This window comes from Phyllostomus hastatus, unplaced genomic scaffold (genome assembly GCF_019186645.2).
Source record: "Phyllostomus hastatus isolate PE091 unplaced genomic scaffold, TTU_PhHast_1.1 phas_contig_210, whole genome shotgun sequence".
NCBI lineage: Eukaryota > Metazoa > Chordata > Mammalia > Chiroptera > Phyllostomidae > Phyllostomus > Phyllostomus hastatus.
In genome coordinates this window covers 24423217-24449767 of record NW_025333737.1, presented here as the reverse complement: position 1 = coordinate 24449767, position 26551 = coordinate 24423217, and the positions used below count along the sequence as shown (strand labels likewise).

The 26551-nt window shown below is 41.9% G+C and overlaps 1 protein-coding gene across 3 annotated transcripts in view; it reads right to left on the bottom strand.

Annotated features, from left to right (window-relative positions):
* CA10 (carbonic anhydrase 10) overlaps positions 1–26551 on the bottom strand; it is a 454702-nt gene that overhangs the window by 377836 nt on the left and 50315 nt on the right. For all 3 annotated transcript variants that reach the window (XM_045836822.1, XM_045836824.1, XM_045836823.1), the window contains one exon: positions 8026–8100. In XM_045836822.1, the coding sequence (XP_045692778.1) occupies positions 8026–8100 (75 nt within the window). The remainder of the gene's footprint in view (positions 1–8025; positions 8101–26551) is intronic.

Here is a 26551-nt window from a genome sequence, read left to right as displayed (position 1 = left end):
CTCCCATACTGATCAGAAATGAAGCTACGAGTCCCTCTGTTAATCATTCAGACAGTGGGGACTCAGTCTTACGATCCCGTGGCGTTGGTCAGATCTCCAAGGAAGAGTCAGTCGGTTATAACTATTTACTGTTCTCCCACCATTCCCCGGATCTTGACCCAGACAGTTGAAGTGTGGCTCACACTAAGTGTGATCTGGCTTCTGACCACCTCCGATCTCACTGCACATTGTCTCTCACTCTACACCCCGGCCACAGTGAATCTGCTTCTGTTTCGTTTGCCCGTCATGCCTCTGCCTGGGACAGTTCCCTAAGTCCACTCTTCCCTGGTTCTGTCCTTGTTAGCTCCCAGTCTCAGCTTCCGTGGGGAGGACTCCCGTGATCTCCGAACTACTGTTCTCCCTGGATTTCTCAGAGCCTTTTATAGGACATACTGCAGTTTATAGTGCTGGGCTTATTTTGATGATGGTGATGGTGATGGTGATGGTGATGGTGATGGTGATGGTGGTGGTGATGATGGCGTGTCGTGTGCTCACTTGCCTGCAGTGAGCGCGGAACACTGTGGATGGTTCGTCAAAACGAGAAAGACATATACAGAGACAACCAGGTCCTGTGGGGAAGTAGGAATGGAATGGCCACTCTCTAGCGGGGAGCACCTTGTCTCCATTCCCAAGCAGATTTTTATTCTTGAATACCAATACCCTTTGCAAATTACAAGTAGTTAACTTTGAAAGGCGCTGGCAGATCTCCCGCTGGGAACCTAAGCCAGAGTTTTAGGGGTTTTACCATTTAAAAAGATTACAGGACTTAAAAACTTAGTTTCGTTTCCTCCCTGTGTCTTCATATTTTAATTAAAGAGCATCCTCCAGCAAGCAGATCTCACAGGGTCTTTCATATTCTATGTCTCAGGCCTGATTACCCCAGGGGTCCGCCATTTCTGGTCTGGACTGTACCGCGCCTGCTATTTCCGCAGGTCTGAGCTGGGAGACTTGGATTTCTCAAGGACTCAGGCTTTGACAAAGGCCTGGGGGCAGGGGTCGTTGTCGATGGCTCCGTCATTTCCACAGCCCCCTGAGTCTCTTCCCTTAGGGCATTCCCACGTGATCACATCTGTCTTAGATTCATTCTCTTTCTTAGAGAATTGTTACCCGTCTTTGACTGCCGATCATGCAAGGGAGCCAGGCATTAGAACAGGCAGCGTTCATGCCAGGGAAATAAGTTTTGTCTCCTTAGTGGCTCCTGGTCCGGAGGTCTTTCACTCAGCCTAAGTCATGGGGGTTACAGCTTCCTGAGACCAGGTAGGGTGGTCCCCAACAATGGTGGTCTTGATGATGGTGATGGCAATGATGATGATTTACACCTGGCTTCAATGGGCAATGAGTCTTCTGTTCTGATCCAAGTTGATTTAGCAAATAATGAGTCCTGCTATAGGCAACATTTGCACTATGACCTGAAGGGGCAGGGAGTAGAAGTGTTACAGAACAGACAAAAGGGGACTGGGACAATATACTATTATTGAAAGAAAGCCCCGGGTCCGTTATGTCCGCTGCCTTAGGAAAGACGTCTCTCAATGCCAGAGATTCATGAAAAGGAAAGGAAATGTTTATTTAATGCTATACAGACTTCAAGTAGTGACCTAATCTCTTCCTCAAAAATCTTAAAGTCCCTTAAAACACCCACAAACAGACACAGTCCTTCCTTCCTTCCCCCTTTGCCCAGTCCAGAGTACCGTATCTCAGGAAAGGAAATAGAAGTCCATGGCTCAGGCAGTCTTCTCGTTCTTCCCAGTTAATACTCCATCTCGACTGGGAGACCTCCCTGGGTTCCCGGCACCCTCCACTGAGTCGCGGGGATCTCTGCTAAAACCAGGTGGTGGTCCCCCTTCTAAAGCTGCGGGGGTCCCCCCTCTGTCCAGGCCTCGTGGTTCTCTCTCCTAAAGCAGCACGGTTCTCCTCCAATGGCCGCCAAGTCTGGGTTTTAAATCCCCCCGGCCAATCTTCCTCTGCAGCCTCATTTCCGACTCCTCCCACACTCGGCTTCACATGCCAGAATTCATATCCTTCCAGCTTTACTGGGCTGCCATCATTAGTCTGGGCAGGTGTGGCCCATGTCCTGGAGCCAATCTTCTCCGAGCTCCCACGCAGGCGCTGTAGCTTGGGGGATCTGCCCCCAGCTATTTAACATATCTAAGAGACCAGCCAAAGGCTATAGATATGTTAAATGACAACGCCAGAGGGTAGCTGCAAGGCTGTTGCTATGCAAAACAGCTCTGAATGGCCCTGCTCCATTTGTCCCTTCCCCCAACCCACACTGTGGGGGGGGGGCGTGGAGACATCTTAAAATCTCCTGGACACCTTAAGTTCTGGACCCCATTTCAAATGCCCATTTGGGGTCCCCCCTCTTGGCTGCACCCTGTAACAGAAGGAGACAAGGATCCTGCCCCCAGACGCTGGACCCTCCCCAGAGTGCCCACAGCTCCTATCTTAGCTCACATCTCCTTCATCCCTCACCCTGAATTCTTCACTACTTACAATCTCTGCCCTGGTGCCCAATACCTTTATGGTAAATCCAAACTCACAGCAGGTATGGTCTTCCATGACAGAGCCCTGGCCACCCTCTTCAGTTCTAAGTCCCTTGATCTCATCTTACTCTAGCAAGTCTCTCTCTTCTCAGTCTCTTGGCCTTTGCCCATCTTGCTCCCCTCTCTGAAATACCTTCTTCCCCCAGTAGAATCATACATATTACCTCAGGACTCGGTCTAGGCATTGACTTTGCTGGGAAGCCCTCTGACACAGGGGAGCCCCAAACACCCTTTTGGGCAGTCTGGGAAACACTGTGAGGTGATAGGCATTTACCCAGTTTTCTCCCATTGTCCTCAGCTCCTGGAGGCCACAGAGGAACCTCCTCATGTCTTCACCCACCAAAGGCCAAGTCTGGCCATGCTGAAAACAGATGTCCAAAGGGAGCTTGCTGGATAAGAGAACTGAAGAGTGTAGGTTCAGCAACCTGGACAGATCTTCTGGAGGAGGAGGAGTGGAAGAGAGGTTCCTGCTCTATCTAGCATTTCATAAAGTTGGAAAAAAAAAAATATATATATATATGCTGAGTGTAATGACTTAAAGCTTTAAAATGGAAATGAGCCCCAGATTCTGATGTCTTAGTGTGAAAAGGGAGAAAGCAACTCCCCATCCAAATATTGCCATGTGAAGCAGGTTCCGGGGGTGGGTGGGAGACGCTCTTATTACTTTTAGTGAACTGTCTCTCCCACAAGACTGTAAGCTCCAAGAAGTTCAAGGTCATGTGTTTTCAAAATCCCAGTTCCTGAAATAGTGCCTCCTGTGAAGAGAATGCCCAATTTCCCTACTGTTTTGGATGGATGAAATGTGGATAGACAGTATTTGGCACAAATTTTTCTGAAATGTGTGAAATGTGTGTATATATTTATGCTAAATTATAAATGTGTTATGTACATGTGTGAGAGAGATATATACTTTAAATGCTACTAAACAAACCCCACAATTAACCCATTTTTCCCACTTTCACAGTCTTAGTATAGGTGCTTACCATCTGTTACCCGGATGATAAAAAAATAAGGAGAAAAAAACACCTCCTGGATTCTTCTGCCTATGATAACCTCATTGAAATAGAGTATACCTCCGTTAAAGTACGCATTTCATTGTGACTTTCTAGAGCTTAGAAGTGTCTTCCAATTTTCCTAATTTTAAAGGGATTGTGTCTAAGCTCTTGAAATGAGAACTCCAAGTTTCACAGCCTGGCACCTAAGGAACTTGCTGGCCTGCTCCCTCGTCAGGCTGTGCTGTGTTCCCTGCCCTTCAGACACTCGGAAGTACCCTCAGCCCCCAAGCCCACAGTGCATTTTCAGCCTTCTTCACCAGCGCTGTAATTTACTCCGATATTCCCCACCCTCTCCTGCTTCTCCACTTGAAGTAATCCTAAACATTGTCAGGACCCAGTTCCCACTTCCTTCCTTCTGTGCCTTGCACTGAGAAACCTGAACCTGGAAGAATGCCTTGGGCTGCAAGTGACAGAAAGCCTGATTCGAAGTGGCTCCGACAATAAGAGGTTTGTTTTCTTGCTTAAGAAAATCAATGCAGAGGTGATTCCATACTTAATTCAATGCTCAATGGGCCATAACAGATGTGGATTCCTTCCAACTTTCTGTTCTGCCATCTTCAGTGTGTGCCTTTTGTTTCCAAGTTTGTTCAGCAGGCTTTCCCTCGAAAGCCATGGGTAGAACTGTTTGTCATATGTTCATGTCTGTGTGAATATCTTAATCAGGATTTTCCTGAGCAACAAAACTGATTGAATGTGTGTGGGTATGTGGGGGTGTGTGGAGAGAGAGTTTTATTTTAAGGAATTGACTCGTCTGATTGTAGAAACTGACAAATCTGGGATTTGCAGGGCAGGTGGGCAGGCTGGAGACCCGGGGGAGTATGGGTGTTGCAGCGCGAGAACCAAAGGCTTCTGGGAGCACAATTCCCTCTTTCTTCAGAGATCTCAGCCTTGTTCTCTTAAGGCCTTCAATTGATTGGATGAGGACCACCAACTTCACGGAGGATGATCTGTTTTATTCAAAGTCTACTGATGTAAATGTTCATTTCATCTAAAAACTATCTTTGCAGAAACATCTAGAATAATAGTTGAGCAAATATCCGGGTAATGTAGACTAGCCAAGTTGACACATTATATTGGCCACTATGATATCTAAATCAATTATTGTCAAGAAAGAGACTGGAATCATCAGGATTGTTGTAGATAGCAGCCAAGAGTAACCTTTGGGGGCTGGGAGGTGCTCCTTCCCTGAGCACATGGCTGTGTGGACGGTGAACATTCGAACAAAATCGGGGGTCTGCCTGCAAGGCAGACTGTGACCACAGGTGGGGTTGGATGGAAGTATGGATTTAAGTGGGTGAACGGCAAAGTCTGTTAAACATTAGCAGGCAGAAGCTCAATATTTCTGGGCTTTTTAAAAAAATTCCCACATGATATGTTTATTGATTATAACACAGGGAGAGAGAGAGAGAGAAAGTGAGAGAGAGAGAGAGGGAGACAAACATCAATGTGAGAGAGAAACATCAGTTGCCTCCTGTATGCACCCTCACTGGGGATCAAACCCTCAACTTTCAGGGCATGGGATGATGTTCCAACCAACTGAGCCTCCCCACCATGATCTTTATGGCCTTCTTTACATGTCCTATCAATTCTATCAGAGCTCTTGTCATACCAAGTCATGGGTTTATGGCTTATCTTCCTCCTTAGACTGTGGGTTAACCCTTAAATAAACACCATGTATTGGTACCTCTTTATCAACAGCCCCTTGCATGGTGCTCAACAACAGGTGACTGCTCCATGCATGCAACTGAACTGATCAAAGATAGCTCTGCTTGGGCAACCTTGTTCTTGTTAATACTACAGAAATCACACACTTCCATCCAGCACATGCTTTGTTGAAGTCATAGATTCACAACTGTTATGCCAACTGACAGTTACTTCTAGACATTCTTGTAAAGAACCTATGGGACAATAATTCTTCTCCAGGTAGTCTAGTCATACAAAATTCTCTTTTCTTTAACACATCTGTAACCTGAAAAAAAATCGCAGTGGCAAACTAAAGAACCCTCTCATTCTTAATAAGAGATAAAGGGTCCACTGTCTGCCCTGAAGCACTGCTCAGATAATGCAGGTCATCCAGAGTCCGTCAGATGTGAGAACCTCAGGTCCACTTATGTAATTCAAAATTCTTATGACTCCTATTTTTTTCTTTAGCAGAGTTGAAGGTCCCAAAAGTTTAGGAAGTGAAATGATCAGATACCAGTCTTCTTGACCAGGAAGCCGAAAGTCATCAGGGGTGTTAAACACAGAGGATGATAAAGTCATTTCCCAGCTGGCCACTGTGTGGGGGAATTCAAGGAACACTTCCTAAGCACCTTCTTCTGTATTTTAGGCATCAGGAGGGACCCTCATTTGTAACCTTATATTTTCCAAAGCTTAGCTCTCTGCCTTTGCTCAAGCAGAGAAGGAGCAAATATCCAGTTATGGTGCTGCTGATAAAAGGATGGTAGTCACACCAAGGAGACTGACAGACACTGACTCACACCATGTACCAGACTTCACCATTAGCACTTTCTCTGCATTACATAATTTAATTGTCACAAACCTCAGGAAGCTGATTTGGTCCTTATCTCCACTCCAACAGATGACAACTCAGGGCCTGAGAGTGGGTAGGCAATGTGCTGACAATTACACCAGCAGGAAGCCCTGGAACCCGGACTCAACCCCAGGTGTGGCTCTGGAGCCCATGCTAGAACTCCACACTTTCTGCATCCCATAGAGTGGGTTTCATACGTATTACCCCATTTGAAACTGGAAATGAGGGAAAGTTCAGCTCTTCAATTAATGCATAAAGGCAAGGTAAAATTTCTTTCCTGCGATTATTTTAGAAGCAACAACAAACTCAAAACACAGCCTTGAACACACGTAACGAATGTATCAACAGAGGGGATATCATAAAAAAAGTGGCACAGAAAAGAGACATTCTACAGCCCATCCAGTATCATCCATGAGCATTTTAGTCACTACAGAGGATATTAGAATCAGTGTACTTTAGATTCACAAGACTTACTATAGCCTGGAGAAATGCCCTTTGTTGCTCTAATTCCATAATCCAAAAGCAGGAGACTATAATTACGAATGTGATTTCCTTGAGTATAAGAAGCATGTTCCTCAGAAAAAAAACCATACAAGCATTCTATCCATTGGAAAGGCCCATTCCCAGGTGTAATTATAAAATATCATGTATCTATAGGTGCCATATGAACATCGCTTGTAACAGTTAAGTCATTACAAGATTATTAGAAACCTGATAATTTCTGGGAGACTTAATCAAGTCCAGCCTCTATCCCACTGAGCCAAGGAATAAATGTACCATAGTGCATTTATGAAGTTAGTAATGCAGTTTATGAGACTATTTGGCAGCCAGTGGGCTTTTTCCTGGGTCACTCACTCTCCCTCCCCATGCCTGCTCTCCTCCTATTGAAAAGCTCCAAGAGTGCGTTCTATTGTCACACAAACAGGTGAGAAAAGTGATGCTCAGAGGAGTCTGGTAACCTGCTTAGCTCGGCGCAGCTCATGTAATACATTCTACAGAAGGACAGGAAAAGAAGACATCGCTGCCAAGAATGCACCAGGCAACGTGGAGCACGGCTCTTTCCATGTGCCACCGACTGTACAAACCTCAGTTGACACTTGGGGTCCTCTGTTCCCAGGGCATGAGCGGGGACCCCACCTTGGCTCCCCCGGAGAGCTTTCTTTTTTACCTTCTCATATGTAAGCAGTTAAAATATTTTGAAATATCTCACCTGCCTTCCCTCCCGTCTTTCTCTTTAAGATTCTTGCTCTTTCCCTTGCTTCTTTCCCCACTAAAGTCTTAATCACCACAGCCAGAGGGTGAGGACCACAGTCAGGATAAGAGCAGGAGGAAAAGGCAAGGGCCCTCCCTCTTGCTCCTAAACTGAAGTTTGTTTCTGGCTTCACACTGTCTTCAGTTCTCCTCTCACCTCCCCCATGCTGACGGCATCTTCTTTGCCTTTTATTTTTAGCTGGTGCTTGGTCCACTCTGCTGAGTCCTGACCGCGGATGCTCCTGAAGTGACATCAGGGACAGCATGCATCCCAGCAGGCCTCTTTGCCATGGTCAGCCTTTCCAGGCTTCCTGTTTCATTAATGTGAAGAAAAGGCTCTTTCTCACTTAACCAAATTCCAGCAGACAGAGCTGCAACCCTTGATCCTCCATTGCTCTCTCCCTGACAGCGTCCTCTGTAGGTGGAAGGCCCTTAGGACATGGACTCAGACGGAAAAACACTGCCATGGTTAAATTGCCATTCACTCCATAAACGTACAACACTTAAGTCAGACTATGCTGTCTTTTACAATACATCCCATCACATGTGCTAATACCATATTTCATTCAAATTCTTTTCTTTAAGAAGAAAAATAAATGTGCTTTACCTGGAACAAAGCTTCCCTGGACCACCTCCTTGTATGCCCACCAGCCTTCATGGATTTTTGGTGAATTCTGTTGAGCTAAAGAAAAACAAGGAAGAGAGACTGAGATAAGAGCAGTAAAGTGCCGTGTCCTGAATGTCTAAGCAAGCAGGGTGAATATGCACACAGTAATCCTTTTCTATCCAAAAGTCCTACTAAAAAAATTCAACAGCAACCCTCTCACTCCTTTTGTTCGATTAGATCATTAACCTGTTGATATACTATCACAGGGTGCTATTGAAAGCACTCAGGATATTTCTGTTTAAGAGAAATAGACTATAATTATGTATTTAAGTCTATTTGAATTCCCTTCCTTCATCTCTACCTCTGGCTCACCTCTTCTTCTCACCAGCCCCCTACACACAGACACACAGACACACAGACACACAGACACACAGACACACAGACACACACACCCTCTGCTGGAACTGAGAAGAGGCCGACCTCATCTACAAGCCAGGCAAAAATCCCCCGGGTACACAGAGCTCTTAGGACTGGAGAGGTAGGGAGTTTGCTGAAAGGGCTACACTGGAGGTGGGAGGGGTGCAATCAGACCGCTTTCCTCGGGCCCCATGAAATGAAAATAAAAATGTAAATAATCATGGTGAGGGCTTTTGACATCATAGGGAGAAGGGGCTGAAATCCCGAGACATTGCAACATATCGTGAGGATCTGTGAGCTCATGCTGACGTGGCCTCAGAATGATCTTCGGCGTGTGTGACAGCTGACGGGTGAACTGGGCAATTCCTTCCCATGTGGGTATACACTGCCCAGTATAGGTGATACATACATTTGTGTCCATCCCTGTATTAATTAAACTGCATTCATATTCCAGCTCTCTGTCATAATGGAGGAAAAGAATGTAATTTCAACCATACTTGTCATTGGGCCAGTGTAAGGTAAACATTAAACCTTTATTCAAATTTCCTGTCTTTAAATCTTGTTTTTTTTTCAGTCTCCCTTTTCAGACTTATCATTCTGGGAGAGAGAGTGGCACCAACAATGGGTTGGAAAGCAATGCTTTGCGGAGAGAGAGGATTTGCTGAATTCCTTTAGTTTCCATATAAGCTGCGACTGCTTAGCTCTAGGTGCCTTCCCATGGCAGAGAGAAGAGGTGTTTTCTGCCTGGGGCAGTAAGACCCCTGAGGCTTGCAGCTCTGGGACGAAAGAGGATTTATGATACAGGACTAGTAAAAGAGAAGTTAACTTCTCCTAGAGCTGACAGTGGGGCGAGGGGACTTTAGACATGGATAGAAGAGGGGCGAAAAACCTATTTGAGGCTCTGGGAAGACACCGCATTCCAGGAGCATCAAAGTAGAGTGAATTTCCCAGGACTTGGACGTCCCACGTGGCCCAGAGAGAGAGCCCAGAGGTCCCCCCAGCCCTTGAGAAGATCCAGACGCAGTTGAGTTGAAAGCCAGCTCCTCTGTTCTGGGGCAGCAGACAAAGGGAGAAGTGACCTCAAAGCAGAGGCTGGACAGGTTCTGTCCAGCCAGGGAGCCAAGTGGAAGAGTCATCAGAGTCTCCAGGTGAAGACTAAAGTTTGTTGACTGCTAACTTACACACATAATTAAAAAAAAATCAATGTCATGTTTTAACTGTAACATAAAAGAGAAATGCAAAGAACATAATTTATAATAAAATACTACATATTTCAGTTTGTAAATACGTGGGTGTGATGCGCTAGAAGATAGAAGGAAGTACTTGGAATTTTTATTGAGACAGGCACAAATTATATGGTTGTACTGTACTGAAGACGCCAGAATCCACGAGTAGCATTGCTCTCAGTGGCGTGGTTTTCCAAAATAGTGGATAACTCTTGGCAGAGTGTGGAGCAAAATAAAGTACTGACTTCCCTTGACTGATACAGTATTTGTACTGCTGGGGGCTGGGGTATATCAAAACTACATAAGAGATGCTCTGTATTCATATGCAACATGAAGTTTGATTGCAGACTCAGATAAAGATAACAGTTTTCGCTCCCTTGAATGTCTGCTGAGACATGGAACAATTTATCATTGTTTGGGACTGTCTCATGCTTTGCAGAGTGTATCTCTGTGCTCCCTGGGTTAATGCTACTTGGACTCCATTTCATTGCAACAACCTCCAATTGCCTCACCCATTTCCAAATACTCCTCCAGGAACCGTGGCACCCCTTTTGACCATCGCTGACCTATAGGGACTATTTTTAGCACCCTTTGTACATGCTAAATGAGATAGAGTGAAATGTATGCTAAACACTAACCAGAGAATAATGTTTTAACTAAATAGCTAAAAGATACACTCTGTGTGAATTGTAGTGTTGTGCACCACCCCATTACATATTCAAGTATTTTTTTCTACTTTTTTTTTGCCACTTGTCCATCTTCTTAAGAAACTGTTGTTTCCACCAAAGGATAAAGGAGTTAGGAAAAAAGAAAAAGCAAAGATGCTTGCTCTTCAGATGATGTAAAAGGGAATGCTAATTCTAATGCAACTGAGGAAGATGACTGATTTTTCAGATTTTAGGATACATTCATATTCTCTCTATGTGTGTGTGCTTACACACAGGCACACACATACACACACACCCCTATAAGGAAGACCTAGCAGTCTGCTGAAGCATCCATGTAAGAAATCTCATTTCAGAGGAAGAAAGCGAAGCCCCTGGATAACTGAGAGGATTCCAAGTAACAAAACTATCACTGAGAACCTCTGTTCCATCCAAAAGGTTGCAAATGACTTTGCTCTCCTCATCTGAAGGCATTGCTCTTTCAGCTACCATTCAGAAGTGGGCTTATGTTAAGATTTTAGCAGGTGGCAAACGGTCAGACCGTCTGAATCAAGTGTGGTCAAATGACAGAATTGCAGAGTTCTCCTTAGCTTCCATTGACGTGCATTGGGAAGGACCCAAATTTACCCGCTGGAATCAGTCAGCCTGAGTGGGGCCCATTGGATTCCCATCAGTTACAAAATACACTCACTGCAGGCTAGTGTTAAAGAAAACAAAGGCATTTTATGTAACGTCTTCAAATGCGCTCGTATGTCCAGTCTGGATTTATACTGTTGAGCAAATTGAAAGACAGAAGAGCTTACTGAAAAGCTACCTGGTCCTGGGCTGGTGGCTCAGTTGGTTGGAACATTGTCCTCATACACCAAATGGCTGTGGGTTCAATTTCCAGTCAGAGCACATAACTAGGTTGCAGGTTCGATCTCCCTGTCTGAGCTTGTATGGGAGGCAACTGACGAATGTTTCTCTTTCACATCGGTGTTTCTCTTTCTCATTCCCTTCCTCCCTTTCTCAAGCCAATTTCTAAAAATCCTCCAGTGAGGATTAAAAAAAGAAAGAAAGAAAAGGTACCTCATTTCAAGTTCTGCTACGGTCCTCAGAGCAGCTTGAGACAGAGCACCAAAAGAAGTACTGGATTTCCGTTTTAACTCCTGGCCAGATTCTCAATAGTCACCTTGTTGTTTGCATCTGATTTCCGGTGAGTGGGGAGCTGACTGAGACTTCCTTAGAGCAAACAGGGGAACAAGAGCAGCCTTAGTTCTGCTGCGCTCTCAGCTTCTCTTTGCGGATGGGTTGGGGTTTCTTTACTTAACGTGCAACCAGCCCCTGGAGAGAATCCAGGTGTCTAGTCAAAAAATTATGTTGACACCGCTACATGAGGAGATATACATAGCAAGGGCCCCTCCTGAGATAGTAAACAAAACTTATTTCCATTTTATTCTCCTTTTTCTCACGGTGGCAGTTTGAGAACTTGTGAGCTTCAAAAGGAAACTCAGAATCCCAGGATTTTGAAAGAAACACAGAGTTCATGGTTCTGATCTCTTCCTGTACAGATGAGGAAACTGAGGCACAGAGAAGGGATGGGGTCTTAGGACAGGGGTCAGCAAACTTTTACTGTAAATGGCCAGACAGTTAATCCTGTAGCTCTGAAGGTTATACTGTCCCTGTCCCAACTACTCAGCTCCGCCATCACAGCACAATAGCGGCATGTGCAATCCTTACATATATAACTGGATGGGTGTGGCTGTGTGCCAATAAAACTTTATTTACAAATATAGGGAGATCACTAGATTTGGCCTGTGGGCCACAATTTGCTGCCTCTTGTCTTTGAACAACAACAAAAAAGGATTTTGTCATCTAATTCTGTTTCTTACTCAAATTTTCAGAAGTGAGCTACGTTAAAGAGAAAACCAAAGAATTTGAAAATACATGAGTTTTCCAATGACATGCGAATGATATCTGATCAATAAGCATTGTATAAAGTATGTGTAATATGAAGTCTTTTCCAGGCTTCCTGAAATTAATCACTAGGATCTACATTAAACTCAATAGGGCCCCCTCCCAGTGCCCTCCCCTCTTTCCACTGGGCTAAGCCACCAAAGTTGGAGGGGCCTCGTGCAAACACGGCCCACAACCCCACCCTGGGTTGTTCATACCAGTCACCGAGGACCTGCCCCATTGCTGGAAGCCCTTTTAATCCTCCCACAAGTCCATAAAGCACGTTTCTGGACGACTCCTGGGAATCTCACCTGTTTCCATGGATAAAGTAAGTATATTTTCACCTGCTAATTCTTTCCCATCACTTTGAAATAAACTTTTACAACTCTCCTCTATGTAAATAATAGATATATATAGTATATGTGTACATATATATTATATTTATGATATATTTATATATATCTTTTTATCACAAGCTGCGAGGCAGAGGTAAGGAACTTAACTAACCCAGGTACAGAGAAAACACACCTGTGAGACATCTGCGAATGGAAACTACAGAGGTCTCCCGACCTGGGAGAAAACACTCCAGGGCAATGGCTGAGCATGCCCTGGTGTGGTAGGGAAGGCAATGGTGCAGGACGGAACAGAGGAGGCCTCACACAGGAACCCAGCAGGGAAAGGGAGATTGCTTAATAAAACTCCACCAGCAGTCAGAACGCACCACCAGGCACATTGCAAAATGAGCTTCCAAGCCCTGGGTCAGTACAATGATAATTTGTGCCAGATGGTTTACAAAAAGAAAAGACGGTGTCAAATACACAGAAGGCAGTCAGAGCGCACGAGCTGCTATGGTTACTTGGTTTCCACGTGATAGCAGGAGCTCTGCACAGTTGTTTGCCCGTGAAACTGCTTTTCTCACCTGAGGAGTTAACTCAATGAAGGAGGCACTGAGCCCATTGGATCAGGAGAACACCAGATGTTGCAAGGTGAAAAAGTCCTGCTTACGTGGGAGGCAGGATGCGAAAGTATCACAGCCCCTACCCTAAGGACTTCCTGTTTTTGCTCTCGTGGCCAGTTCTGCCGCCTCCATGGGAAGCAGGAGCACTGAGAAGAGCATGGCTCACCAGGGGGAGCGTGATGACGTCCCGAGTGCACTGCCTGGTGCCCTCTGGACCTGCTGAGCATAATGCTCTTCTCCAAGTGCTTGACTTTTACACCACCAGCTAGGTCTCTCCCTCTTCCGTGAACCCTGGTATTATGTTATCCCTCATGTTAGCATTTAGATAGTGCCCCACCCTTATCTGTTTCCATGTCATTCTTTCACACCAGCCTACAACTTTCTTGAGGTCAGGGGCTGTGTCTCCTTTTGAAATTCCATTATTTGTGCAAAGCTTGGTACATACGAGGTGCCCAATAAAAGTTGGGTAAATGCATGAAAAATTGAAATCCAGCTTAAGCAGCCCTGGGGACATTTTAGTCTATATCCAAAGACGTTGTGGTGATGCCTATATTTGTAGTCAAGTGGGGATGTGGACAAAAGTGTTAAGTTGGGTGACAGGCCCACACTCGCTTGACAGATGGATGAGCACCAGGAGCTGGCTCCCTGCCTGGGGACATGAAAGCCATAGCAAACTCCTTTATTTAGTTTAATGCATTTCATTTAAAAGCAAGGGGGTAAGTGTTAGGGGGAAGAAATGCCATACTTGAGAGTGTTTACATCTCTGCCGTTCTTTACTTTTTCTGAAGTTGTGAGACAAGGATGAGACTCCTTTCTACCCCTCCTCCCTTTATGACCCCATCTTACCATAAACTCTAGAGGGAACACATGGACCCCCAAGAATTGCACTGGCTAACTGGGTGACAAAGTGATAGTACCAAGCACTGAAGATGGGTATAAGCTGGAATCCCCTTACCCCTTGGGCCAGACCCAAGCAAGCTGACCTTGAAATCATACAATATTTGTGTTGGGAGCTAAAGAAAGAAAACCAGTGGTGGTAGATCAGCCTTATTACTCTCACCTGAAAGGCTGAGAATGCGATCATGGTTCAGAGGCTCAAGGTAAAGTTGGAGTTGAAAATCAACAGAAGAAAAGTCCCTAACACGGCTCGTGTTTAGCTTGGTATTCTAGAGTCTCTGAAATTGAGTGGATTTACCACTCCTCTGATCTCATTTCCCATGATCTTTACAACATTTCTGTTCTCCCTGCTGTTCCTGAGTCTACCGTGTTTGTGATTCTCTCCACACTTTCACTCAGCTTTTGTTCCCTGGAATTCCCTCTTTATCTACTTTTTTCATGACTAGTCTTCCTCATTTTTAAAGGCTCACCAATTCCCACTCTTTTCAAGAAACTTCTGATCATTCCAGCCCCACTGTAATCTCTCACCTCTATGAATTTTAGAACTTTAGTGTCTATTCCTATTTATCACTTTCATTAATTCAGCAAACATTTGAGCACCTATGACTGTAAGGCAGTATTCTATGCATCGAGGATGCAAAGTTCTGTTTTTCAAGAACTTGCATTCCAATGAGTACAGGAAAAAAGCAAACAATGGAATTAAACTATAAGGAGAACACTAGATAAAGTACTGTGCAGCATAATTTAAGAGATGAGGTAATAGAGTAACTGGAAGGACACATTAGATCATGTGACAGTGGTGACCTTTGAGATTATGACACTCGATCTGAGATTTAAATGACAAAAAAGATCCAGCCTCATAAAGGTCAACAGTGATAGTATTTCAGATGGATTATAAGGAGGCAGGAAGGAGCTTGGCTTTTTCAGGATAAATATGTGGTCACAGGAGAGGCACGGGAAGGGAGGGCAGAGATGAGGCTTGATGATGTGGGTAACAGTCCAGAAGATGATGGTGGCTTCAACTAGGACAGTGCCGGTGAAAATAGGAGTGGCTGGACCCTATATTTTTTATAGGAAAAGTGAATAGGACATAGTGATGGACTGGATGAGGGAAGTTAAAGACCATGGGTGAAGGATAACTCCCACCTTGTGTGTGGCCTGAGTGACTACGTTGACAGTCACTGAGATGACAAGGGAGACTGGGGAAGGAGTAGCTTTGGAGCGTGAAGTAAATGAAGTCAAGAGTTCTGTTTGCAATGGCTTGTGAGCTTGGTGCGGAGATGTCAAGTAGGCAGGTGGATATCAAACGAGTTCTGAGGAAAGGTTAAGAAGAGATACATGTTTAGGACTCTTTGGCATATAGATGATATTTACAACCAAGAGTTTATAAGAAGTTACCAAGAGTCACGTAAAAATGTGTAGCGATACCCAAAGGGACATGGAATGGATCTCTGGAATGTCAACTTTATTGAGATTTCCTGTTTTTAACCTAATTTTTGTTCCAAGGTCTCAACCAGGATCCCACATTATAGTTAGTTAGTTGTCATATCTTTTTACTCTTCTCATGGCTGCAACAATTTCTTCATATACTTTTAATTCATGTCTTCCCATAGCCCTACCTCCCTAACTAAATTAAAACTATCTCATGGGTAGATGTGGTGCTTGGGCTACAAAAAGGCAACACAAGTAATAGGTGCACTAGGCATAGTGTTTAATACACGGTTGTTTAATGAATCTAGGAAGGGGAGAAAGACAGAAGCTCCATCTAGAACTGCTATTTACCAGAGTTATAAGAATACTCACCTACAGACTCCTTTTCACTTTTTCCCTGAAATAAGTTCAGTGATAGTCCTTAGATATTAAGAACCACGTAACTTAAATAATCACAATAGAAGAACACAAAAAGGGATAAAAAGATTCTCTCTCATTTAGGTAATTGTAAGAGGGTACCTATAATTTTGTTGCCTGTTTCTTTCATCAAACATTACTTCCTGAGTTGTTTTCTCCATTCTCAATTTAGCATGCACATAATAGCCTTTTCAGCAAACATGCCACCATTTCCCAATTATTCCCTTCCTATTGGTCATCTGCAGACTGAAATGAACATTTCCAAGCCCAGAACTTCCTCTGCTCCCTTTCTTTTAGAATCTTTTTGTAGAACAGCATGACAAAACCAGTGTGGGAGAACAAAAACATCCATGTATTTAAGTTACTCTGTAAAAAATTTAGATTAATTTGCATTGTTATTTTAATGTGATTATTTTTAAAGGAAACTATTTGGGTAACCTCAAGACAAATAAATAATGACAGAATAATGCTAATAAATTTAAAAGTAATTTTAACTTCCGAGAAATAGGCAACTAAACAAGAAGCTTTGTAACTCTGTCCAATGAATGAGTTTCTTTTGTCACAAATTCATGAGATGAACATTTCATCAAAGTCAGGACACATTTTGTATTTCATGCTTTTTACTGTATCATCTTGGAATCAGTAACAGATGTTATTGTCTGTGAATGTTGTAGATCAATTTGGTGGTGAATCTATTCATGTTTTAAAACAGTGGATGAAACTTCAGACCCCCAAAATTCAAATCCATGTCCTGGTTCACTTGGACTCCCATAATTCATAGCGATAGGGGGAATGTGTGTTTGTGTTATATTCAGAATACTAAAAGGGTATTGATATAATCAATCTATTTTAAACTACAGTTGATAAACTATTGATAATTCCTAAAATCAATGAGTTAGTCAATTGTGGGATTAATCTGATTTCACACAAAGCTTTCAGTCACAACTAGTAGCTTTGAATAACACTGAAGTCTCATATCTCTCTTAAGCTTGAATTCAGCAAGCTAATTCAAATGAAAAGAAAGAAAGCAGGGAGCATTGTTGCTGTATTTTGAGAAGCAGTGTGAAATAATGGAAAATACACAGCAATCTGGAGTTTCTGTAAGGCAAACATTTATTAAACACTATGCCTATTATACCTATTATATGTGTTGCCCAAATGTACTACTAAATTTTGTGTCACTTTAGGTAAATTATTTTATCTACTACATGCTCAGTTAAAAAAAAAACCCTACAAACAACTGTCTGTTGGGAACTGTCCTGCCTGGTTTCAGAGGCTGTAACCCTGCCAACAGGAGAAGGGGACCTTGGGACCATAAGCCACTAAGGAGACAAAACTTATCCTCCTAGCAGAGGTGCAGCCTCTGCCCCCTTTACTTCACCCTGCTTGGCCCTGGGGTAGATGACTGGTTAGCCAATGACTGGTAAGATTCCTCAAGGGAGGGACAACCTAAGACAGGCATGGTCAAGACGGGGTCATCGGGGAAGGTCTTAGGGGATTGTGGAGAAGGGACAAAAACCCTTCACCCCTCAGCTTTACCATAGCTTGAGTCCTCATCCTATCTGTGAAAAGTCTCTTAATCTCTTGGCTGCCTTGCTTCCCCCACCTGGTTCTGGCCTGAAACAATGCTGATGGGGGGGTGCAGCCCTGTGCAGGAACCAGCGGTTCCTGGTGGGGGGCAATCAGGCCTAAGAAAGAATGCATAAAGTCCTGTGAAACCTGCTTTCCTAAGAATGTCCTCAATTTAAATGTTAAGGGTCTGAGCACAAAATAAGTTTGTTTCCCAGGGTTTTACAGGTGATTGGCATGACCCTGTCTACCAGACCCTGACTCAAAAGGACTCCCGTGGTCCCAGAAATGTTATCTGTAAACCATACCTCCTTTCTTTGATATGCATCCCTATGCAAACTAAACTCAATAAAATCCCATTGAGAGAAGGGCTAAATACATTCCTCCTCTGAAAGACTGGTTGGCCTTCCTCCCCAAATAGATCATGTCTTGGTAGAATTATTCTCATCCATGGTGGCCAGGGGAACACTGCAGGCAGAGCTCCCCAACAGGTGTCCTTATTGAAAATTAGAAATAACTACCTTAAAGAACCATCACAAGGCCTAAATACACTAACATACATAAGACAATCCTTAGCACTCAGTAAATGACATCCATTATTTTTATTATTTGATATTAGTGGTGGTGATATTGGAGGATGGAGGGTTCACGAAGAGGCAGAAAGGGAATCTGGCAAAAGGAAGAAAGTAGAAAATTGCCCAGAAAAAGAAACGAGAAGCCATGGCACAATTTTACTTGAATCTGGTTGAAATTAAAAAAAATATGGCCTAAAGCATTGTGGATCTGCGTACTCCCTCCCCTAAATTCTGAGCCAACTCATGGAATGAGAAAGACAAAGGGAGAGTTCAGGAGCCTCCTGGAGGACACTCATGACATTTGTAAGTCAAAGTACAGTCACCGAGGAACCTGCAGAAACCAAACAGAAGACCTGAAGCAAGAAAACAAATGATTCTGGGCAACTCAGGCAGGGAGCCTCTGCTATTTGTTAGGACCAAGGCTAAACAAAGACTTAGGTGCTTTGGGGCTGCAGGAAGAGAAGCCAAAACGCCCCACTGAAATCAATTAGCTATGGTGGGCCACGGGCCAGATGCTAACCTTAGGCAAAGGCTGTGCAGTTTTATTAATTTATGTTTTTCATATACTATGAATTTAAGATCATTTTGTCCTTCTTTCCCGGTCTGATGGACTCAATAGTATTGGCTGATCTTGCACTTAATGATGGGTACTGCAACATAATTTACAAGTGGGAGAGCCAGGGAATTATGAGCGTATCTGAGCCATCCAGACAAGCCAAACTAGAGTTCCATTATTTAAATAACAAAGACGAAAGTAAAGTCTGGAACTTGAATCATTAGGAGAGTTGTAACGTGAAAGACTTGATTGTTCTACCTATCTCAGCCACTCTGTCAATGAGAATGACTGAAAAATTTATATTTCCCACCAGGATTTTTCATTCCAGATCCATCCAAACTTTCCAGAGCTCACTAAATAGGGTATCACTATTGCTAGAGCCTGGTGAGCAACACAGTTTTCTTTCACTCTTGTGGCAAAGATAGTGTTAATAATCCCCCAATGTAATTTTTCTCTTTTTCTTTAACAAGGAAGTCCCTGGGACTTAGTAAGGTCCATGGCTTCCCAGAATAACAACTACATCTCTCTACCTCCCTTGGAGCTAGGTGTGCACATGTGCCTAGTTTCTTACCAATTTATGTACATTTGATTTCATTTCAATCCAACTCAATATGATTCAATTCAATCCAATCCAAAAGATATTTAGCATGTGTTCATTGCATTTGAATACCTACCCTAGATTTCTATTTTGGAGAGGCTCACAGTTCAATGAGAAAGAAAGAAATGTCTTTAATGTATTTGAGGCTAATGCTTATACAAAATATTAGTTAAGATAATACTAGTGATGATAATGCTAGTTTATCTGCTGTTAAATGCCAACTCTAAAATCTCAATGGCATAGTTCAAGTTTACTTCTCACACATGCAAAGCCTCAAACTGGTTTTCCTGATTGTTGCACAGTTCTCCAATTCAGGACCCAGGCTCCTTCCATCTTGTGGCTCTGCTATCTGCAACATACAACCTCGAACCCACGCTGTGTACATCAAGCCAGATGGAAAACAGCATGGGGACTCTCCTTTTCATGGCATTGAGCCTAGAAATAATACTCATTACATTTGCCCACATTTCACCAACTAGAACTTATTCCCCTGAATATACCTAAATGTAACAGAGGCCAGGGAAATACCCAGCTATGGACTGTACAATAGTGTTTGACTGGATAGAATAAAGGGAAGTCTTGTAGAATCTTCTACAGTCTGCAGAAATAGTGAAGAAAATTTAAAGCTTCCCATTTTCCTAGGATGGGCTAAGAAAAGGAAGAAATACATTTTGAAGAATACACAGCTAGGCCCTGGCTCCATGGCTCAGTGTTTGGAGCACTGTTCTGTGCACTGAAAGGTTGCTGGTTTGATTCCTGGTCATTGCACATGCCTAGGTTGTGGGTTCGATCCTTGGTTAGGGTGCTTACAGGAGGCAACCGATTGATATTTCTCTCTCACATCCATGTTTCTCCCTCTCTCTCTAAAATCAATGGAAGTATTCTTGGGTGAGTGTTGAAAAAGAAAAGAATACACAGTCAGGGTGACTTTTGATTTGCCTAGGATTTCCTAGAATACTACTGTTGTCCCAGCATAATTATAAATAAGACCTTCTTTGGCTCTGGAAGGTATCCCAGTTGAAATGATAAATTACATGGTCATCTCTACACATAGCAGTCTTGACCACATAGAGCTACAGCTCCAAGAATCTGCCTGTAGGACACTTAGACCCATGTCAGATCACCCACATGTTGATGACTATTTCCTCATGTGTGTTATTTAACCTCAATCAAGGATGTATAGTTTCTCTCCCCCACACCTTTACTTTCTCTCTCCTTCTCCTGCTATCCTCATTACTGTTTGACAGCCAACAAATCAATCAAACCAATTCATTTGAACACAGAAAAGTCTCAATTACTAGCAACCCCATGACCCAGATACTTTTTAATATTTATATGTTAGATGTAAAGAGGCAAATTTCAACAAAATAACCTTATCGAAGGTCCTGAAGATATTAAATGCTGAGTTACATGGGGGAGGGACCCCACCCTTCCTCTGAGTAACATTTCTCCATCTGTGAATATTCAACATGGCCCCCAATGCTTTTTTCTACTCCTGTCTAGACAGTGAGAATGGCTACCACAATGAGTTGATAGAAGATATTAAATATAATACATTATAATTATCTTATAGACAAATTACCTAATTATATTTCATTTCCTCTAAATATGGGTTAGCCTGTTCAAAAAAATGAAAATATGACACAGAATTATAAACATGAAATCCTGTTTTCTGTCCCCTCATTTATCAAAGGGAGAAACTGAGACCCAGAGGAGTGTCAGCCCTCAGAAAAGTTACAGGAGGGAGCCAATACTGGGGTTCAAGGCCTCTGGGGATTAAGCTGCTGCTCTTCCAGCTACATATAAAAGGATTTTTAAATGAGTTGTAAAGGGGAAGATTAATTGTCAGTTAAACAAAGCACCCAACTTCAGTTATTTGGGGTTATCAGTTCAGTGGTCAGCAAAGTCCGAGTTTTCTAATAACATGTGCAACTATTCTACCAAAGAAATCTTTAAGGATGAGATTTGGTCTTGTTAGCCTGCAGAAGGGGGTTCTGGGACAGAATGTGCCCTCACTGCCTAGGGAAACCAAGTGGAAGAAGACAGTGACAAGCTCCAAAGAGACAAGTTACAGAAAGCTTCTTTTGTTCTTTAATCATCTGCCTCTAGAACCCTTTGAGATGTACTTTCAAGGTTTACTCACTTGTAAATCAAAGACAGATTGTTATGAGAACCTATGGGGGAGCCTCCTTTCTCTGAGATTCTTTTTAAAAATTAATTTCTAAAGGAACAAAGGCAAATGTACTTTAAAATGACTTTTTTTCCCATCCAAACAATACGTTTTCTCAAATTTCTGGGAATACCAAGAGCATCCTATCTCTGTTATAAATGTTCCACAAAGGCATATAACAACAAAACCAAGAAATGAAAAGAAAGAAAAAACCCTTAAAAACAAATACTTTTTTAATCACCCAACCAAGACAGATGCCATTCTTGACAGCCACAGCACCCTGGGCTTTCAGAACAAAAATCACCAAGCACAAAAGTGGGAAGATACACTAAGGGTTATAGAGAACTCAGTCAATACGTGCTTTCATCATCCTGGCCTGATTTTCCCCAGACCATATTCTGTTTAGAAAGTAAGCAAATGCTCTTTCATTATTAGGTTAATGCTCTGCAATTCTACAAATCGGATTCCTCTGAAACATCCAGGGTCATGCAATTGTGAATTTCAAAAGGTAGGCACAACAAGATAGAAGCTTAGCGTGTGCTGCTGAAGCAAACGCTCTGCTCTCATTTTCAAGGTCAAAAGGTAGGATTGGAAGATTGAAGGAGTCTGCATGACGTATACCAATATTGCCCTTAGCTGAGTTTTTTTTGTAGCTTGTGTACATGTTTGTGGGTCCCTAGTATATTCACACATGGCTGCCAGATGAAGGGATGTTGACCTAGGTGAGTGTACAGTGTAAAGGTGGGATCAATCACAGGGGTCAAGACAGGCTGACATTAAATTTTGGCCTTGACCTGAATTCAAAGGCACTCTTAGCTGCCAAGAGTCAGCCAAGAGAAGAAATGATACATCATAATAGCTAATACTTAAATAGCTTTTATATACAGACACCACTAAACACTCTATGTATATTGACTCATTAAGTTCACAAAGACCCTCTTTAGTGTTAATATTACAGTCCCCATTTTATAGGTGAAGAAACCAAATATTAGAGATGTCAAGTAATTTGCTCAAGATCTCCCTGGTGGTAGGTGCTGCAGCTGAGATTTACACTTAGGCAATCTGGCTCCCCAATCTGTGCTCTTAATCACTAGGTTTATTTCTTCTCAAAAGTTGGAGGATAAATATATGGTTTTTTTAATAGAGAACTTTAATTTAAAACAAAAGAAAAAGAAGAAAAGAAAAAAGTTATCTTGAGATGGCAATGAGCTAACAGGTCACCAACACTGGAGAAACTGTTTTAAAAAGGGCAGGGGGGAAGCAGGAAGATTCCAGCAGACAGGTGAGACCGTACTGAAGACTTTCTCATGTAAAGACAGAATCACAGATGGACACTCAGAGAAAAGACCAAATCACTCCTCTACTGCCACAGTCCGCCTGCCAGAATACTGTATCACAACTACTCAGAGAACTCTAAAGACATTCCTGTAAACAAAGCTTTACTGCATTTGAAGTGTGGTTGATTCCTTCACATGCATTTTAGACGTGGAATTATTTGAGACAGAGGGGAGGAATAAATCAATGGGCATTTCCATTCTAATAAAAAATAAGACAAGGATGATTAAAATGATGACAAATAAGTAAAAGCTGCCATTTATTCAGTGATTTTTGCATGCCAGATACCCTTCTAGGAACTTCAAACACAATTTCACTCAATCAAAACAAATCTATAAGAGAGAAAATATTATGGCGATTGATTTAAAAATATATAACTTGTCCACGGTCATGAGCTATTAAGTGGCAAGTGCAGGATTTAACTGAAGCCTGTTGAATGTTAAAACTCACAGGCTTTACTCTACTGCTGGGAAGCTCTAACCAATCAGAAGAGGAGGGTTGGGAATAATAACTCTAACTACTGAAAAGAAATTGGACACAATTGTTTGTCCATCATATATGTCAAATGAAACATATAACTTCTGGATCAACTAAGAAACACACAAACAAAAATAAACAACGGAGAAAACAATTCAGTAGAGTCAAGAGAGGAGCAGAAAGAGAGAATGTGTAGAAGGAGATGGAGGGAGGAGGGGGGGAGAGGTAAGAAAAATCATAGGGATAGAAAATGAAATATAATGGAAAATAAATTCAAATACATTAGTCATCACTATATATGTAAGTGGTTTAAATTCCATTACTATAAGGAACAGAATCACATATTGGACTTTGAAAAAATTAAATATTTTATATTCTAGCAATATGCCCAAAGTAAATGGCACTGAAAGATTGAAATTAAATAATGGAAACCACTTAAATATTCATCAATATAAGAATAGGTCAGTTAATAGTTAAGTTCATCTGCAGGAATGATGTACAGTAGTTAAAACAAAAGAATTTGGTTTATAAGTATCAAAATTGACTAAAATAATATTAAGTGAAAAAGCAATTTGTAAAACCAATGATAATTTGAAATGTATATATGGAATATAATTATATATAGGATATTTATAATATGCACACCTTATAAAATAAAAAACATATAGTTATATATAACTATATATCAAAATTGTACATATTATACATATCACAAAATAATACATAAATTTTATGCATACATGCATACATAGTGAAGTTATTTTAAAAATGGATACATACTGACTTCAAGAAAGCGGTTATATCTTGAGAGAAGGAGAGAAAGTGGGCATGGAATTATAAAGGGGTACACGGATGACTACAAATTTTATTTATTTAAAAATTTATGAAGCAAATATGGCAAAATGTTAATCTTTGCTATTTCAGAGTGGTGGGGAGTATTGGACATATCATTTGTAGTTTTCTGGAACACTTAAAAAATCCACAACTTTAAAAGAGGTCAGGAGAAATGGGTATGATAATACATACACAGGCTATTAGATGGACTTAAACAGCCGGTGTGGAAAACTAGCCAGGAAGCAAACAGCCTTAGAAGAGATGCATGGGACGGACGAGTCAGTGACACGGAGCTCGGTGAGAGCCTTTCTCGGTTCAGAAGCTGTAGACTGACTGGAGGTCAATTCCTCCTACGTGAATGTATAGTTTGAGTAATGGTCGAATCCAATTATCTAGTAACTTAAATCATTTCTAAGGTTTATATGGGAGAATAACCAAATAAGACTTTAAAAATATTGTTAGGAATTTACATGTTCAAATATTAAAACTTTACAAAAGTACAATAATACGATGCATTCTTGATAAGCAATTGGCAGATACATCCATGAAATACCGTATTTTGTTGTGCATAATGTGCACTTTTTTGCCCAACATTTCTGAGGGAAAAATAAGGATGCACATTCCACATGGGTAGTACTAATTCTGTATCTATATAAATGTAATTGTTTTATTTATGCTTACGTGTTAAAGGTGTAACTTTAGAAAGCAATAATGATAAATAACCACATGCAAAATAAAACCCTGTAATACAATAACCAGTTTTGTTTCAAATATAAATAAATAAATAATTGAATTAAAAAACTAAAGTGAAAGATTAGTTTCCTGAAAGTGTGGGCCAAAAACGTGAGTGTGCAGCACACAGAAGAGCACATTATACACGGCGAGATGTGGACGCATGGATGGTGCTAAAATACTCCCTAGCACATTTGTTAATAACATATGATAACGAAAATATCAAAATACATGATGACGGAGAGTGATTTTCTAGGAAAATTGACTATATGAACACAAAATTGTTAGATATGTTTGTCATAATGTCAATTCTTGATGGATTAAAAAGTTAAAATGTAACATAAAACGTAAAAAAAAATAAGTAAATAAAATTTTAAAACACTATTTTCTGGGTCAAAAATAAAGCAACTTTTAAGTTAATGAAGTTCACCTTCTTCCCCTAAATGACAACACTGTTTAATACATCTAGGTAGACCAGCAGTCTAGACCTCATAAAACATTCAGGGAAATGAAAACTGATGGCCGTCACACCCCTGTGGGAGACGAACTGTAACCTGGGTTGTATCGGGGGTGCAGACTTGTGTAGACTTATAATGGGCTGGGGTTTCCTGAAGGAAAGATAGGGGGCCTCTTTGGAAGATTAGCATGAGACAATGAAAACAAGGTTCACGTAGAAAAAGCAATGGATTCTGACCACACTCTTATGAGGAAACTTAAAAATAACCCAACACTGAACAGCGAAGCATTAGGCAAATACATCATGGGACATTCACGCAACATAGTGTTAAACCATGTTTTTTGAAGATTATTTAAAGAAACAGAAAAATCCTCACCAAAAATTACTACGTGAAAAAAGCAGAAAAATGAGGAGAGGGGCAGTATATTGAAAAATGACCCAAATTTTGAGAAGAGACAATGAAATCTGGAAGAAAATTCATCTAGATGTTGAGTGAGCTTATTCCAGGTGGTAAGATTATAAAGTTAATTTTCAAACTCTTATTTTTCTGTCTTTCCAACGTTTTTATGTTGCAACATCTTACAACACGTATTTATTTTTCATTATGATAATTTTAAAAATGTTATTAAAAATTTTAAAGTAAAACCTCCCGCAGTGTGTTGAGTGTCCCAGAACCAGGGACTCAGATTTCAATAAAGACTCAATGACTTCTCTTCTCAGTGGTAAAGATGAGCCTCCCCAACATTAATATCTCATTTTCAGACCTGCAGATGAGAACAAGAAAACCTGAAGGATAATCATTCCTTTGCACCGTTTCTTACTCTCACACATTGGCCACTAGGCTGCTGGCTAAACAATTCCCCCAGTTCTGAGTATTCACTTTGATTCATGCAGAAAAATACACATGTCAAATCAGGGAAACCTCGTGAAGGGCGATTTTTCACCAAGGCAGCCTGGAGTGCTGTTTCCAGCCCTAAGCTGAGACATCATGGTAACATTTTGGACTCGGTTTCAGTTTGCTCCTGTAAATGGCAGGGACCTCTCTGTGGGGGCCTCACTATTCATGCTAGCATTGAATTTACCAGAAGAGCTCAAATACTGGGAGCAAACCCAGAGGTTAACAGGATGGCAGCTGCACGGTAACACGTGCCCTGGAAAGCCCCGCTCTGGGCGCAGCTGATGAAGTTCCATGAGGCTTCCTGGGTAACAGGTGCAGACAGAGGAGACGTGGGTGGGGGTGGGATAAGTATCACCTGTGAACGGCGAGGGCTGTCTAT